At 43.9% G+C, this 17,406-nt stretch overlaps 1 protein-coding gene across 9 annotated transcripts in view; it reads left to right on the forward strand.

Moving 5' to 3' along the window:
* Tiam2 (TIAM Rac1 associated GEF 2) overlaps window positions 1-17,406 on the forward strand; it is a 239,052-nt gene that overhangs the window by 131,374 nt on the left and 90,272 nt on the right. For all 9 annotated transcript variants that reach the window (XM_027401037.2, XM_027401039.2, XM_027401038.2 and 6 more), the window contains 3 exons: window positions 6,059-6,161; window positions 7,365-8,582; window positions 15,335-15,770. In XM_027401037.2, coding sequence (XP_027256838.1) covers window positions 7,380-8,582; window positions 15,335-15,770 — 1,639 coding nt within the window. In that variant the 5' untranslated portion in view covers window positions 6,059-6,161; window positions 7,365-7,379. The remainder of the gene's footprint in view (window positions 1-6,058; window positions 6,162-7,364; window positions 8,583-15,334; window positions 15,771-17,406) is intronic.

Raw genomic sequence — 17,406 nt, forward strand, 5'->3', positions numbered from 1 at the left:
TTTCAATCACAAGGACCTAAGTGTGCAAGTGTGTCGTTTGGGTTATTGTTTTACCCCTCTCGTAAATTATGTTGTTTTATATGCTGTTATTATTTGGGGGGAATTGAAAATAATCAGACATACTAATAGTACAACTTAGACAATTATGAATTTTTATATAAATACAGAAAAGTCTTTATAATTCATAAATCAGTGACAGATCTGAAATGACAGATGACATTAGATTTGTTATCACACTACACAAAAATCACTAGTTTACAGCTGATGGTAACCATATTTTTTTAGGTGGTTCCGCATTAATGTCCATACCCGACCCTCAGTCTATGAGGTGGGTGTGTCAGATGTTTTTATCTTTTGTTTGCAAATGGGGAAAATGAAATCTGAAAATGATAAGTACTGCCCCCAACATCTTACATGCCTTACCAGGCATAAGTCAGCCTTCACTCAAGTTCTCTGACACAAACCAGACCAAATTCTGAGCTTTGTCTCATGAGTGACCAAAATGTCTCTGGCTGACCCAAATAAAGATGTCAGTAGACCTTGTGGAGGCTAGTGACGGTGAGCCCCTCCTATCTTATCTGGCTCTTGGCTCTGGCTGAGGGATTTGCCATGGACTGTGGGGAGCCTCTGAGGCCAACTTCCTAATCACTCAGGAACTATGTGGAGCCTAGCGGTGTCTCCTTGTGGTAGAACTCGAGTTTTACTGTCTTGCTCAGCCATATGTCTGCCTTTGTGTGGTAGCCCTGACCCCAGCTCTGCTCACTCCATAATTCTATCCCAGCCCTCCTTATAGCTCCCCTACCCCTCAGCGCTATCTACCTGCTGTCTTCTTCCTCTCCTCCACCTGGGCTCAACTCAGCCCAAGATGCAATAGTCCTAGCTCTATTTTGTTTCTTCGTCTTCTCTCCTGCTGTAAGCCCTGCACTCCTCTGAGAGTGAGACTTTGGCCATCAGTGGACCTCACTCTGAAGGCAACTGACAATAGGTAAGTCTTGAACATCCTTAGAAAAGGATGTCCTCACAGTGATTGTTGCAATATTGATGACTGTAAAGTTGTGCACATTTGCTGACATTTTTGATATAATAATTGATCACAATTTAAAAGCCAAGGAGCCCCTTTCCATTCTTGTTGGTGGTTTTAGCTTAAGGTGTCACCTGACATATGTGAATAGGGGCTGGAGAAAATGAAGGATTTCTTTTTACAGATCTTGGGGTTGTGACTAATTTGAAAAATCTGAATATTATTGCTATCTACTAAGTGAAGATAGTTATGTGAACCTTTGTGAAGGTCCTCCAACCTTTGCTATGTACAATGCTTAGTGTCCTATGCACTCCACAGAGCCTTCATTTATGTTACATCCCTATGAACTGTAGGCCTCACTGTCTATCAGGTACCTAATATGTATTATTGTAGCTTCATGTGTACTAGTGCAACTTGGCATATTCTAACATATATTTCTACTATTTTCAAGTGCCAAGCCTGTGACTATATATTTTTTTAAGTTTATGGGAAATTTTTTGATACTGTTTTATTACTTTGATTTCAGTCTCTTTCCTAACAAAAGTTTTAAAATCCAAATGCTGTAAAGTTACTTTTGTAGAGGAGCTGGGGACAGAGTAGTTAAAGCTTTGACTTATTATTCTCTCCCTTTGGGACAAAAATCATAGCTGAAAACTGGCGAGTAAATATCTTCCTCAGGGCCATCCGGGACAATAGTTATAGTGTCTCACAGGGTTTACCTGTCTGCCAATGAATTTCTCGGAAATGTTTGATGGGCTCCTGTTGCTGCGGTTTTTAAGGCTGTTCCTTTTTCCAGTGGGTGGAGTTGACCAGGTGTGGTGAACATCTGGTCAGCCTTTGCCTCTGTTAACATGCATACTGCTGTTGGCTTCCTTCAGGCCCTTTTCACCTCTATCCTGTCTAATTCCTTCCTTCACCCCTCCTTTCGGCTCTATCCTGTCTTAGTAAAAGAAACTTATGGTCTGTGAATCTCTGTGTCTGCTATTCAAACAACCAATGTGGAGAGAGCTTGATTTTGGTCTGTGTCTATGTCAGACATCTAAGATAGAAGTTGTCTTCATCCATCCCACAGGTGTTCTCCGAGTGCTTCTTGGGATCCCATGGTTCAGGCTTCTGGTCAAACAAAGTTTCAGTGAAGGATAGGGTCTTCTGGTGTATTTCCTAAATTATCACAAGAATTAAAACTAAGGGACTGGGCATGTAGCTCATTTGGGAGAGTACTTGCCTAGCTTGCACAAAGTCCTGGGTTTGATCTCAGTACTTCATAAGCTGGACCTGTAATCCTAGCCTTTGGGAGGGGGAGGCAAGAGGACTGGGGGTTTAAGGTCATCTTTGTAGTAGTCATGGTCAGCCTGAGATACATGAGGCCTCATTGAATTGAAAACTCTCTTCTCTCTCCTCTTCTCTCCTCTCCTCTCCTCCCCTCTCTTCTCCTCCCCTCCCCTTCTCTCCCCTCCCCTCCCCTTCCCTCCCCTCCTCTTCCTCCTCTCCATCCCTCCCTCCCTTAGTAGTAATACCTTAGGCAGCAGGAGAGGCAGTGGGAGACATAGCCTGTTAGCACAGAGGCTTCTACCCAAGTGTAGGTGGAATTCTTGCCTGTGCAGTGGAAAAGTCGATGAGTCGGTATGAAGTAAAGTCACAGTTTGTCAAGGAAGAACCTGGTGAGTGTGGGTAAAGGCACTTGCTGGGCAGGCCTGGCCACCCAAGGCTGATCCCTGGAATCTATGTGGAGATGGAAAAGAGAACAGACTTTCTTCTCTGACTTGTACATATGTACCATGGCATGCATACCCTCCCCATATGCACACAATAGTAATAAATATTTTTTAAAAGAAAAAGCTCTAATATAGATTTTAAGTGTTTGTGTTAGGGGCACATTTAAGAGCTATTTGGGGGGGAAAGTACACACTTCATTGTGGATGTATATAAACTTCTCAAGACAATATCATTCAAAGAGATCTTAAGTAATCCTTTTTAAAAATTTACTTTTGTTATTTTTATTTAAATTATGTGTATGTGTGCCTGTGTGTATATGCATGTGAGTACAGGTGCTTGCAGAGACCAGAAGTATTAATTAGATCCACTACAGCTGGAGTGACAGACAGTTGTGCACTGCCTAATATGGTACTGGGAATAAGACTCCAGGCCCCTGGAAAGATAGTATGTGCCCTTAACCACACTGAGGCATCTTTCCACCCCAGTGGACTTTATTACATAGAAAATAAGATAATAAGATGATTTCTGAGGTGCTTAGGGGCAGGATTACAAGTTTAAAAGACAAAGAGCATTGCTAAAACAGGGAATTCTTACTGACCATAGGACACAAGACAGTTAGGTTTATGTGTTGGTTGTAATCAGCTTTTTCACCTCCCTTAAAAGATTTTCACACAACCACAGTGCTACCAATAAAACGTTTAAATACAAAGTTTAAACTTTGATGTTTCCCTCCATTCATTGTTTTTGTGTGTCTTCATTCTGAGCCCCCATCTCCATCATCCAGGAGCTTCTAACAGTTGGCCTCACACTGGCAGGTCTTTGTGCAGCTCTGGAGTACCCTGTTGGGTGCTGGTGGATCAGAAGGGCTAAGGGAGAGAGGTCCAGGAGCCCTTCTCCTTCAAGTCACTGCTGGATGACAAAAAGTATCAAATAGAGGCAGAGACTCCCTTCAGTGACTGTGAAGGTCCAAGAGGCCATAGCTGGGAGCTTCTGTGGCCATTTTTACCTTCCTAAGTTTAAACACATAGCGTGCTTTGGGGGATAGATTAACCACTCAGGGTGTGAACCTCACAGAGATGGAGCTTGGTGCTTCTGCTCCTGTGTCAGGTTTGGCCTGTCTTCCCATTACTGTCTCCTCTTTAGTATACATATGGGACGACTCACCATAAGGCAGGAGAAGTCATGTAGCAGGCTGCATCTCATCCTCATTAATTAGATGCTAGCCTCAGTTTTAATTAGTTTAAACAAGTCATTACATTTCCTGCTCATGCCCTTGACTCCACCCCCTACCAACCACCACCCCCAGTGTAAAACATGTTTGTGTGGATAGAACCAAGCAGGAGTTATGGCTTTGGTTTTATTTTAGAGGAACCTGGGTCTGGCGCCTCTTGCTTCCCCTGTCTTTGACTTAGTAACTAAATAAGAAGATGTACAAGGGCCAATCAGGGAAATGAAGATGAAAACCACAGTGGCATGTCCTCTACCCACGAGGTGGCAGCATCAGAGCCTTGTGATATAGAGTTGGTGGGGATAGGAAATGATGCAGCCACTGTGAGGAACAGGTCCTTAGGACCACATCATGGTAGCGGGTTCAATTCTGGGTACATACCAAGGATGGCCGAAAGGCAGTGTTAATTCACCCATGTTCACAGCATCATTATCCATGTTATCCAAGAGGTAGAAGTAACTCAGATGTCTATCAACAAGTGAATAGACCAGAAAAGCATATATGCTCACACTCAACTCATATAGCCGGATGTCGTTAATCCTTACCAAGGAAGGGGATTCTGATGGGCAAACTCATGAATGAGCTTCAAAGATATTCTGCAAGGTAGAATAAGTCAGTCACAGATGAATCAGTATTCTGTGATCCTTTTTTATGGTGTGCATGGAGGTGTTGAATTCATGGAGACAGAAGGTAGAGTAGTGATAGCCGGGGAGCTGTGTACTTAAGAACAATGCTTCAGTGGGCTACAGAGTTTCAGTCCTGCAGGGAGTGATGGAGGGTGATGATGTCACCCCAACAGTATGAAGATACCTATGTTGTTGTACCAAAAGTAGGGAAGATGGTCAATCTTGTTAGGCATATTTTAATATAATTACAAATTAGGCTCCAGAAAAGGAACTCAAAAGCCACTCTTGACTTCATCACTCTGCTGTTTATATCTCTGAGAAAAGAAAGGCTTCATGTCAGGCAGAATGCCACCAGATGGTACTTTCCACCCCGGCCCTCCCCACCTAGAAGGCTACCTTGCCCTTCTGAGGTTGACCTCTGGCCCCTACCAACACATGCTTGAGAAAAAGTCAAACTCACAGATGAGGTCAGCCTCTGTGACTTTGGACTTCAGCCAACGACTATTCCTTGGCTATGATTTTACTTGGAGCTTTCATTTTTACTGCTTGGCCAAGTAGAGAACAATGAACTGTTGTTGTTCTGCAAGGGGGCAGAGGGAGGCGTGTGGGGGAACCTATAGTCTTGTCAGCAGAGTCTGAGAGCTGTTTTCCTGGGAGTGGTGACAGATGAGCCTGACTTGCTTGAACACTCACCTGCTGCAGCATTGAAGGCTGACATTGGCAACAGACACTAAGTGGACAGTTCTGGCTTCCTTTAGATCTCTAAACACCCTTGATCAACCAGGAAGTTCACAGCCATCTTGTTTATTATCTTGACAGTGTTTTGTTTTAGTTCATGAAGTTGTTTTTATTTATATTTATTCATGAGGCGGGGGCATGCATGCCATGATGTGCCTGGAGAGGTAGACGAACAACTTGTAGGAGTCACTTCTCTCTACCGTGTAGCATCCAGGGGCCTAACACAGGCCGTTAGGCCTGGCAGCTGATACCTTTGCTCGATGAGCTGTTGACAAGTGATTTTTGAATACTAATACTTTATGTCTGGAAAACCTATATTAAACCATTGGGTTCTTTCTTTCTTTCTTTCTTTCTTTCTTTCTTTCTTTCTTTCTTTCTTTCTTTCTTTCTTTCTTTTAGAGAAAGGGTCAGATGTAGTCCAGACTTGTAGCCCAGTACCCCAAATTTGCTGCATAGCCAATGATGACTTTGAATTTCTGGTCTTCCTGCCTCTACCCCTGAGAGCTGGTATTACAGTCTGATGTATTATGTATTATGATGGTGTTGGGTGCTGATGTGCCTGGTTCTAAGCCACGCTGAAGATCAAACCCAGGGCTTTGTAGCTGATAAGTTAACACTCTACCAACTAAGCTACATCTGCAATTCTACTTGGCTTTTCTATACTGGGAGTTGAGTGTAAAATGCTTGATGGCATTTTCCCCATTTTTTTGTGTTGGTTTTGTTTTTCAGGGCTACTTCATGGACTCACACCTCCATGCTTGTTAAGTGCTCTCCTTGTTCCAAGACCATGTAAAACCTGCTGAGCGTTAACCTCCCTCCCAACAGAAGCCAGGTAATGACAGCTCAAATCTGTGGGCCTCTCATAAAGTGCATGACCCATTGAATAATGAAGAAGGGTTTCTTTGCTCCAGTGATTGGGTTTTTAAAGCATTTGAGAACTGCCATGAACCAGAGAGCCATCCATTCAGTTTCTGTTCTGTGACTGTGCAAGCTTCCATGTACAAGAATGAAGAATTGAAAAACCTGCTAAAAAATGCTTAGAACCTGACAGGAAGTACTCATAATAGTTCATTGCTGTTTAAAAAGGTGGGGGGAGGGTTAGAACAAATTTTAATTTGCATTTTGCTTACCTGCTCAACTCCTTGAGCTAACTGGAACTTTAAAGGGAATTTAAAGAGACCAGTACCTTTTTCTGTTGCCCACATTCTAGTCTGTAAGTACTTGAGGGTTTTTCTGTCACTGCATCATAAAGTGAGTTTACTAGGGCCGTGGTTGCTTGGGGACAGGGACCTCAACAGATCCTCTGGCCTCCAGGGTTATGCACCTGCAGATTCGTCTGGCTGTCAATTGAATATATTTATATTTTTAATGGCAACATTACTGAACATGTAAAACAGTTTTCCTGAAATGATTCAGTGGGAAATACAGAGTGACACCAATGTCCGTGATGGCATTTCCATTGTCAAGTGTCGTGTGTGTGATCCAAGAGAAAAAGTAACATGGGAGGGTATATGCTGGTGTATGTTGGTGAGCGTGAAGATTGCACTCAAAGACTTGAGTATACAAGGGTGTTGGAATCTGGAGGGATCCTGACATCCATTCCCCATGCTATGTGAGGTGTTTCCCTCAATAACAATTCCTGTGTAATGAAGACGTAATTTCTCTGATATATCTCTGCTTGTATGTCCATGTGTCTAGACTTTTCTCTGTTTTTACTTCAAGGATCATTACCCAACACTGGGTCTGAAGGGACTCTCTAGTTATAGCTGATACTTTTATGCCTGTTGAGTTTTAACAGTATGCCGCTGAGTGCACTCCAAATCCCCAGTACACAAACAAGCCACGTAGTCCACGTGACCAGTGTGGGCTTTCACAGAGGAACCAGTTTGTCAAATGGTTCTTTGCGCCTGTGACGCTTGTCCTTGCTTACTATTCTTAATTATTGATTATTATTATTATTATTAATTATATTTAGAATGATATCCTACTGCAGCATGATTTATATCATGACTCATACTGATACAACTGTTCTCAGGTTCTTTAGGTTAAAATGGGGAACTCTGAGAGTCAGTACACCTTCCAAGGATCCAAGAATCATAGCATTAACGTGGCCGGTGCTAAGCCAAAGCCTTGCTCTTTGAAAATACGCAGCATTCATGCAAAAGATGAGAAGTCTTTGCATGGGTGGACTCATGGGAGCAGTGGAGCAGGCTACAAGTCCAGGTCCCTAGCCCGAAGCTGCCTTTCTCACTTTAAAAATCACCAGCCTTATGCTACCAGACTCAGTGGACCCACGTGCAAAGTCTCAAAGGGCACTGCCTTTTCTAAGCACAGAGTGAATGCCCCAGGAAATGATTTCCAGGGCGACAATGGTGCTTTCTTATCTGGGAATGGCTTCCACTATGTTGGCCATGAGTCAGAGTCAGGGGAGAGCCATGTGACCTCCAGGGACTGCAATGGACACCTTCTCACTTGCTACCGGAGAAACGAGAGCATTGCCTCCACCCCACCAGGCCAGGACCGCAGGAGCCCCAGGGTGCTCATCAAGACACTGGGGAAACTAGATGGGTGCTTAAGGGTTGAGTTCCATAACGGTGGCAACCCTCACAAAGGGCCCTCAGAGAACCCCAGTGGACCTGTACAGCTGCTGAGATACTCCCCTACATTGGCATCGGAAACCTGCCTGGTGCCAGAAGCTAGGAGGGATTCAGGGGCAGACTCCCCTGCCAGCCAGCGCCCATCTCCCACTGACTCTCGCCTGCGCTCCAGCAAAGGCAGCTCCCTGAGCTCGGAGTCATCCTGGTATGACTCCCCTTGGGGCAATGCTGGGGAGATGAGTGAGGTAGAGGGCTCCTTCCTGGCTCCCAGCACCCCAGACCCGAGCCTCCCCACCAGCTTCCCACCTAGTGACACCAAAAAACCTTTCAACCAAAGCTCTTCCCTCTCCTCCCTCCGGGAACTGTACAAAGATGCCACCCTGGAATGCCGCTGTCCCTCTGGAACCTGCCGTTCTTCCGATGAGTACATCGGCTCCCAAGTCAGCCTGAGCAACCGCGTCTCATTTGCGTCTGATATAGATGTGCCCTCCAGGGTGGATCACAGGGATCCCATGCACTATAGTTCTTTTACTCTCCCCTGTCGCAAGTCCAAAGCCTTAACTGAGGATGCTGCAAAGAAAGATACCCTCAAAGCCAGAATGCGACGCATCAGCGACTGGACAGGAAGCCTCTCTAGGAAGAAGAGGAAACTGCAGGTGAGAACAGTCTGGGGTCAGGGGTGCAGGGTCCTAGAATTTCCTCACCTGTATTTCAAGGCTCCCAGAACCTCAGTTAAGCCGGTGAAGGGAAGGGTTTAGCTGGACCCAACATGGCTCTCTTCTGATGGGGTTTTCTTTCTCTTTTGCTTCAGACATATTTGAGTCTTAGCTCCCAAGTCCAGTGGCTCCATGTTTTAGCTGAGGCATGGGACATTATACTACTACTGAGTGGGTGGCTGAAGGATAGACTGATATTTCATGGTTCTGGAGGCTGGAAAGTCGTGAGCCACTGGGGTGTGATTCTGGGTAGGGCCTGTTGGTGGCTTCTGAAGGTTCTGTCCTTGCACAGCACGGAAGGGGAGAAACCTAGTTCATTTCTCTTCTCAGAAGGGCACCAGTACCTTCAGGACTCCAGCCCCTGGTTCTCATCTAACCCTAATCCCCACTTGAAGTCCCCATGACTGTCTCTGTGGGGGCTAAGGCTTTGGGCATAGGCTCTGAGGTGGGAGAACACAGCATGGCATTCAGCCTTTGCACCCAGGTTGTGTTCTAAATTGCCTTGGCACTTGTATGCAAGCCCACAGGCCTGGTTCCAAAGCTGGTCCAACTCTTCTTAGATGGCATAGAGCTGGGTGAAGGTCCAAATGACCTGGTAATCTGAGGTCTCTGTTAGATGTCAATCATCAATTCCAAATAAAAATGGAAAGGAGATAGTCATTAAGTTCAGATAGGGAGGCCTTCTCAACTTGGTATTACTTTATACTGAAGTCGGTTCAATAACCAATCATAAACCTTAGAGAATGGACGTGTGTATGATGCTGGAGATGGACCCCACTGCCCTGCACCTGCTGAGCATGTGCTCTGACCATTGAGCTGAATCTGCAGCCCTTTGGTCTAGTTGGTTTTATTTACTTAGTGAGGTCATGGATTTGAAAGGAGTCTGGCTAGTGTTGTTAGTTTATAGGGGAGTATTGTCTTAACCCTGCTAGATACACACATTCATGTGAATATATATATATAAAAAAAAAACAAACCATGGGACATTAAGAGCAGGTAACAACATAACCTCTACTGGTAGGACATTTCCTATTTATAAAATTTACCACTGGCTACTTCCTTCTTGTGTATGGTGTCTGCCGTCACCACCCTCTCTCCCAGGGGAGATGGAGATCAGGTGGCCACCATCCTATCTTCAGGAACTATTTCATATCCCTTAGTGTAGTAATTTTCTTGCTCTTGAGTTGTCTCTTAGGCCAAATCACCAAACAGATGCTTTCAACCTTTGCTTCCTTATAGTAGGTAATTACCAATACGGAGTCAGGTAGAAATATAAGGGTATTTAATAGGGAAAAGCCTTACTTACAGAGCGAACCAGCCAGCCGGTGGTAGTCTGTACAGCAAGAAGCAAAGAGAAACCGAAACCGAAAACGCAGTCCCCCTACTCACTCAGACCATGCCCTCACAAGCCCTCAGGTACTCCTGTAGCCAGCCCCTAAGAAGGCGTGGCTACAGCTTCCCCTACACTTCCTGGCTCTCGTTTCCCAAGCATCTCACAGTGCTTAAGTATAGCAAGTTATTCAGTTCCTGCTGCCCCTGGGCTACAGCCACATTGTTTCCACCCCAGAATTATAGAGCTGGCTATGCCCAGCTGCTGTCATCATGTCCCCTCATGTACACTGTCATGAATACCCCCTTATGCTTGCCTGGAGCATATTTCATCGTCTGTTTGTGTCGTGACTCTATGCACAGTGATCCCAAACACATTCAGGTTCTATTTTACCCGTCCAAAGCAGACCTGTTACCATGGTGTATGGATCACTCTCTGCCATGTGTAGTCACTGACTGCCCAATCTTCACAGGGGACTGAACTTGCTTCAGTCCCATGTCAGGCACAAACTTACCTCTGCTGTATTGTGTGCCATGTGGAGTTATGAGCAAAATAACTAGAATTCTAAAAAGAGAAATGTAATTCTAGAAAGGACCTCCACATTGTAGAGACAACGAAGCTGAAGAATCAAGGAGTTTGTAGTCTTCCTGTCAGGTAGTGGGGAAGCAGGCTAGAGGTCATATCTGTAAAACCTCAGACAAATGGCAAGATACTGTTAACTACTGTTACCCATTGTTGACTAGGATGATGAAGAATTTAGACCCTTTTGTTTTTAAGTGACCCATGAGGACAACCTTTTGAAAGTTTTTTTTCTCTAGATTCCCCAATGACTGATTACCTAAATATGTAAATAAGGTTAATTTTTTGGGTAAATATTCCAATCCTATTATCCAGACATTTCTTTGCCTTTCATAGAAAAGATTAGGATAAGGTCCTTAAAGATATAATCCAGCCATGTGCAGTGTTTCAGGACTGTCATCCCAACTACTTGGGAAACTGAGGCAGGAAAATCGAGGCCTTTCAGGGGCTGCAGGAAGAGTTCAAAGTAGCCTGGGCAACTTAGCAAGACCCTGTCTCAAAGTAAAAAATAAATAGGCTGGAGAGATGGCTTAATGGTTAAGAGCACCAGCTCTTCTTCTAGAGGACCCAGATTCAATTCCCAGCACAGCACCCACAAGGCAGCTCACAACTGTTTGTAATTCCAGTTCCAGGGGATCTGATACCTTCACACCAATGGACATAAAATAAAGTATACATACATACACATGTATATAAGTATACATCACTGCTGTGTACTAAAAAAAGCTGCTTTAAAAAAAAAGTCAAAAAGAGAAAGATGTCTGGGGACATAATTCAGTAGAACAGTGCACCTGTGGCATGCCTGAAGGCTGAGGCTCAGTCCCTAGTACCACACGCAGAAAAAAGGCAATCCCTGTGTAGGAGGAGTCTGTGATGACATGCTTTAACAAGGCATTGAAATGATACCTACTTCTCTCACCCACATAAATTTCTGTGTGCCAGCAGAGGGATGATTCAGAAAGAGATGCTTGATGGACAGGTGTTTGTTTTGACTTTAAACGATGACATAAAAAGAACAGCCCTTTCAATACAGACCTTTACTCCTGTCCTTTTACATGTGAGCCTGAAAATCAGACAGCTGAAATGGAATACCATGCTAGAAGACAGAGAAACATTCATTGGAGCGTGCTTGCTAAACACCTCATTTTACCTGACAAAGACCCTCATCCTTGGTGAACACCTCATACTAATTTTAGCTGACAAGGACCCTCATCCTGCCTAGGCTAAACATTATGTTCTTTCAGTCAGGATAGGATAGGCTTTGCTGAGTTAATGTTGTCCCCTGCCCCCATCTCTGTGACTTGGGATGACCAAAGTGTTCTCCCTAGTTATGATACATGCTCATGATAGTCCGAAGGTAGCTGGGGTTTGTGCTATTCTTTGAGACCCTAGGCTAACAGGACAGCTTCTTTGAAGAACATTGTAAAGCTACTGCAGTAGAGAAAGTTGTGTGTGGACTTTGAAAGCTTTTCCCTCAGAACTGAAGTGTTTAATTTCTGCTTACATTCTCTGGGCACCACAAATGATAAGGCGGGGCCTGACTTAGTGGAGGAGAGGGAAAACGATCTTACCATGTGCCTTGGTGAGGACCAGAAATGTTTGTTGGCATCACGGAGGTCTTCTGTGGTTTGTCACAGAGAGGATTTAGGACACCAAGACTCTGTTTCTGGCCCCCTCTGATAGTCAACTCACTTCTCTTCTAAAGTGACATTGTCTTAGAGACCAGAGGTTTTTTCATGGTAAGAGGAGTGGGTGTGAGTAGGTACTCAGTACTTTTCCTAGCACGTGAGGACAGGGGTGGGGTTTCCTCTAAGGAGTTAGGCATCATCTTTCACTTTTCCAGCTTTATTAGGGTATAATTAATAAGCAGAAATTGAATGTATTAATATGTATAACCTGATACATTGACATACATGTACAATGGAAATGTTCACCACAACCAAGTTGTTAACACAGTTACCGATAAACATAGTTATCACATTGGCTTTATTTTATTGAGACTGTTCGTAATCTACTGCCTTGTCATATTTCATATGCACAAAGGAACATCAGCTACAGTCATAATGGTGAATTCAGATCACTAGAACTTGCTTGACTGGTGTAACCAAAGCTTTTTACCTATGTAGCCTCTTTCTTACCCTGGGCCTCCATGTCTACCTAGTTTGGATTCTCACATAAGTGAGATGAGTCATGCTGTGTTTGCTTCTCTGTGGAGTGATGTTACTTTCATACCCTCTACTTACAGTTGTTAGTGCCCTGGCCATCAAGTTACAGTAGCCACTGCCTATGGTTATGATTGAGTAGGAATGGAAACCATAGGCACTCTGCACATGAATGATAAGCTCTCTGTCTCACACCCATCTAGCAGTTACTAGGAATTGTGTCTGGACCTATTAAAAGACGCCTTATTTTTCAAAGTGCTCTTCTTAGACTGAGATTTCATCATTGGCAATTGGGATTCTAAATGGATAGTTTTAGACAGTGATTAGAGCCAGGGAAGATGCCTGCACTTGTGTAAGAATCAGTGATGAATACACACAGGTACTATTTATTCATCTCTCAGGAAGGAATAGTCTTGTTATGGCTGGACATTTAACAGCCTTGCAACATGAAGTCTCTCTCTTAAGAGAATCAATGACAACAGTGTTTACTGGTCATATGTAACTTGGGTACTTTTCTCTGCCAGAGATTCACTGGTTTTGAAACGCCCCACTAAAGAGCTTGCAAGGAAAGAGCATTCTCCCAGTGTTTAGGGGCAGTGACTCAGAGTGTCATAGCTGCAATAACATTAGTGCTGCTAAATTAATAGCATTCCTTCATGTCCTTGGAGTTTATGAAAGTCTCAACAGAGTGGCGGTTAGGAGAAGGAGCTCCAAGTATTTTGAATTTCCTGAGTGACTCATAGTGGCTGTTGGATTCGCTCTTTGAAGCAGAGGTGTCAGCATATAAATAAGAATGACCACAGGACACAGTGTAAACACACTGGAAGACGTTAACGTGATTAGTAAGAGTTGTTTGTGTTTTGGGCTCTGTTTTTAGCACCTGGGCCTTGGAAAACACTCTTCAGTTGCCTCGTGATGGTTTTCCTATAAAAGACACCCAGTAAATATGATCTGATTTTTTTTAGATGAAATTTCCAAAAGAAAATATCTCCATAAGGTGGAGTGTTCAAAATAGAGCCCCAACTTAATGGCCTTTGACCCAGTTCCTTCTCACTTGGATTTTGATGATAAGGAAATATCAGAAGTCCACCAACAGTTGAGTATACTTGACTGTTCTTATATTTTTGGTTGTGAGCTTAGCCTTTAACGGCTGAGCAATATCTCCAGCCCTACTTGACTGTTCTTTTTTTTAAAATGTGTTTATTTATTTATTATATATGTAGTGTTCTATCTGCATATACACCTGCATGCCAGAAGAGGGCATCAGATTTCATTATAGATGCTTGTGAGCCACCTTGTGGTTGCTGGGGATTGAACTCAGGACCTCTGGAAGAGCAGTCAATGCCCTTAACCACTGAGTCATCTCTCCAGCCGTACTTGGCTGTTCTTAACCTTTCCCTTGCAGCTGTATTAATCTGAACAGGGTAGTTGGGATGTCGATGCTTTTTGAACTGGGAATGAATTTACTGCTATCTTATTTATTAAATTACATTATTTAGTTTTGAGATAGGATCTCACTCTGTAGCCCAGGCTGTCTTGGAACTCACTAGATAGTCCTTGTTGGCCTGAACTCAAGACATTGCTCCTGATCACCCTCCCAAAATGCTGGGTTATAAGTGGAAGCTACCATCGTCAGCTGGTTTTCTCCTGTTAATTAATGAGTACTCCATCAGTCAGCTGCTTTCCATGAAAGTTAATAAAGGCATTGGGATGGATGTGTTTTATTTGTAGCCTGGCTCTGTAACTAGCTGGCTGTGTGTTCTGTGTCCCTAGGTTTAGCAGGAGACAGCAGTTATTAGATAACTGTAGAGCTTACTTAGAATGGCTTGTGTTTGAGTTTGGATTAGAACCAATATTAAAGTCAATAGTCACATCAGAGGCATCCCTCAGTGCCTAGAGTAAAAAAGGAACTCAAAGAAAAGGATATGAACAAAAAAAGACCACTTTTTTCTTATAATAAGTTTCTGAATTAAATAAAAATGCAAATGTTAAAAAACAAAACCTATAATTACTAGGCAGTACCCCTAGTGGATTATGAATTCTTGGAGCTTGGATTTTACTCTATGAAGTGGGAAATAGGATGGTAGAGATTATTATGTACAAGAGTCTAAGCCTGGGCAGTTGGCCAGAAGACTTCATTTGAGATAGGGAAAGGAAAGAAAGTATGTATGGATCAACCTTACAGCACCAACTCCTAGCCCTGCTCCCCATGGTTATTTTCTAAGTCAGTGATTTCACATGATTTAGGAGAAAAATGGATGATAAAAATGTGGATCCTTTCCTAGAAGACACTGATACATAGCAAAGAATATCACTCTAGAGCTCTTTAATAGTGTGTATTAAATATACTTACTGGCTAATTGATTTGGTGTTGAATTCAGGCCAGGTTCGGAGGGTCAGTGGCTTCCTATTTACCTCTTTACATTTGACTCCACTAGGGTATGTGAGATTGGGTGGCATTCTTCCTAAAATTATTTCTGGTTTGGGGATGTGATGATCCAAGTTGTGTTTTCTTTCAAGGCTCTTTGCATCACTGCCATTGGATGCAGCCATGTACACCAAGGCTGTATAGAGGGCCCTTGCTGTGGGTACCATAACTTATGATGATGTGTTGTGTTCAGGAACCACGGTCCAAGGAGGGCAGTGAGTACTTCGATAGCCGCTCAGACGGACTTAATGCAGACGTGCAACAGTCCACGCAAACATCTGCCTTACTGTGGTCAGGAGGCTCAGCTCAGACCCTGCCTCAGAGAAGCGAATCCACTCATGTGATTGGCAGCGATCCCCTCCAACAGAACATTTATGAGAATTTCATGCGAGAACTGGAAATGAGCAGGACCAACATGGAGCACGTGGAGACGTCCACAGAAACTGTGGAATCCAGCAGCGAGTCCCTCAGCTCCCTGGAGCAGCTGGATCTGCTCTTTGAGAAGGAGCAGGGAGTGGTCCGAAAAGCCGGGTGGCTCTTCTTCAAACCCCTTGTCACCTTGCAGAAGGAGAGGAAACTGGAGCTGGTGGCTCGGAGGAGGTGGAAACAGTACTGGGTGACATTGAAAGGTATGTGGTTGCAGTTCCCTGAAGGCTTGTCCTTCAGCTGTCCTGTCACCAGGTAGTGCTGATGAGTCAGCTTTAACACGAGGAAGTATGAAGGATATTGTGTGTGTGTGTGTGTGTGTGTGTGTGTGTGTAGAACATACACATGTATATGAGCATACATGCAGAAGCCAGAGGATAGATTCAGGTGTCATTCCTTAGGTGCTTCCATCTTATTTTAGACATAGGTTCTCTTCAGCTTAGAATTCTCCAATTCATCTAAACCAACTGGCTAGTGAGCCCCAAAATCCACCTTTGTCCTCCTTCCCAGCACTGGGATTATAAAGACTACTACTGTGCCTGAGTTTCTAATGTGGATTCTTGGGAGGGCTTCATTCTTGCAAGGCCAGAATGTTATGAACCAATCCACTTTCCCAGCCCTAACTTGAAAGATTGCGAGCTATCATCTCATAGCATGCTCCACTGAAAATACTTAACAAATATGTTTAGTAATTTACTTAACCCTTTGTGTATGTTATCCAGTCTGAGCAATAACTTTTAAGAGAAGTTATTTTCTATGTATCTTTCTCTGCCATTCTTGGATACTCATATCTAGTATAATGCAAAACCCTAAGTGACTGTCACCTATACTTCACTTACTTGTATTTTCCATTCTGCACATACTCAGAATTCCAAAGCAGTGTCCTTCCTCGATGGAACATTATCTAGGAGATTGGACCTGTGTCCACCCCTTTTATTGACTGAGAGAGTCTTTTGGTCACCACCACTGCACAGTTGTTTCTTGTTCGCTTGTTTGGGGTTGGACCTGGGGCCTTGGAGGTGCTAAACATGTCGGGAGAGATAATGTTACACTGTCTGTGACATCACTCCCTCCTTGACTCCTCCCTCCCTTCCCGTGTTCCTTTCTCAGGACAGAAACAGGAATTTGTCTTGCTAAGGTAAGAACACCTCTCATGAGCATGGCCAATTAACAACTGTGATTGCTTTGCTCACTGCAAGAGTGCAGGCTGGAAGGACTCCATCTTGTGGGGTGGTGGGATGCCTCTCTGCACACAGCCCTGATTCATGAAGGTGCAGACAGGAGGTGGAGCCTCAGCCTCCATGAAGGCCTCTTGTGATTGTTAGACAGACACAATAGGACTATTCCGAAGTCATTGTTGAATGTTCCCACCCCTCCTTCCATAGGGAAAGGAGCAGAAACACAGATCACACATGTACACAGTAGGTGTGAACTGCCTGGCCTGTCTCCCTCACAGTCCCCCCTTCTTAGCTTTCCTATGCTCTCTGTTTAGTGATTTCTGAACCCTTCCCCAACCTCGGTGGGTAGGTTTAATTTCTTTATTGCCATGGGGAATGTGTTTCCAGGATGACAGGGTGGAAGTAAAAGTGAGTGTGTCTTCAAAGAAAATATGTCATCCTCGATGGGCGGTGGTGGTACATGCCTTGAATCCCAGCACTTGGGAGGAAGAGGCAGGCGGATCTCTGTGAGTTCGAGACCAGCCTGGTCTACAAGAGCTAATTCCAGGACAGCCTCCAAAGCCACAGAGAAACCCTGTCTCGATAAAAAAAAAAAAAACAAAAAAGGGGGGGAAAAAAGGAAAAAGAAAAGAAAAGATGTCATCCTCACCTCCATCATTAG

Source organism: Cricetulus griseus, chromosome 2 (assembly GCF_003668045.3).
Source record: "Cricetulus griseus strain 17A/GY chromosome 2, alternate assembly CriGri-PICRH-1.0, whole genome shotgun sequence".
NCBI classification, from domain to species: Eukaryota; Metazoa; Chordata; class Mammalia; order Rodentia; family Cricetidae; genus Cricetulus; species Cricetulus griseus.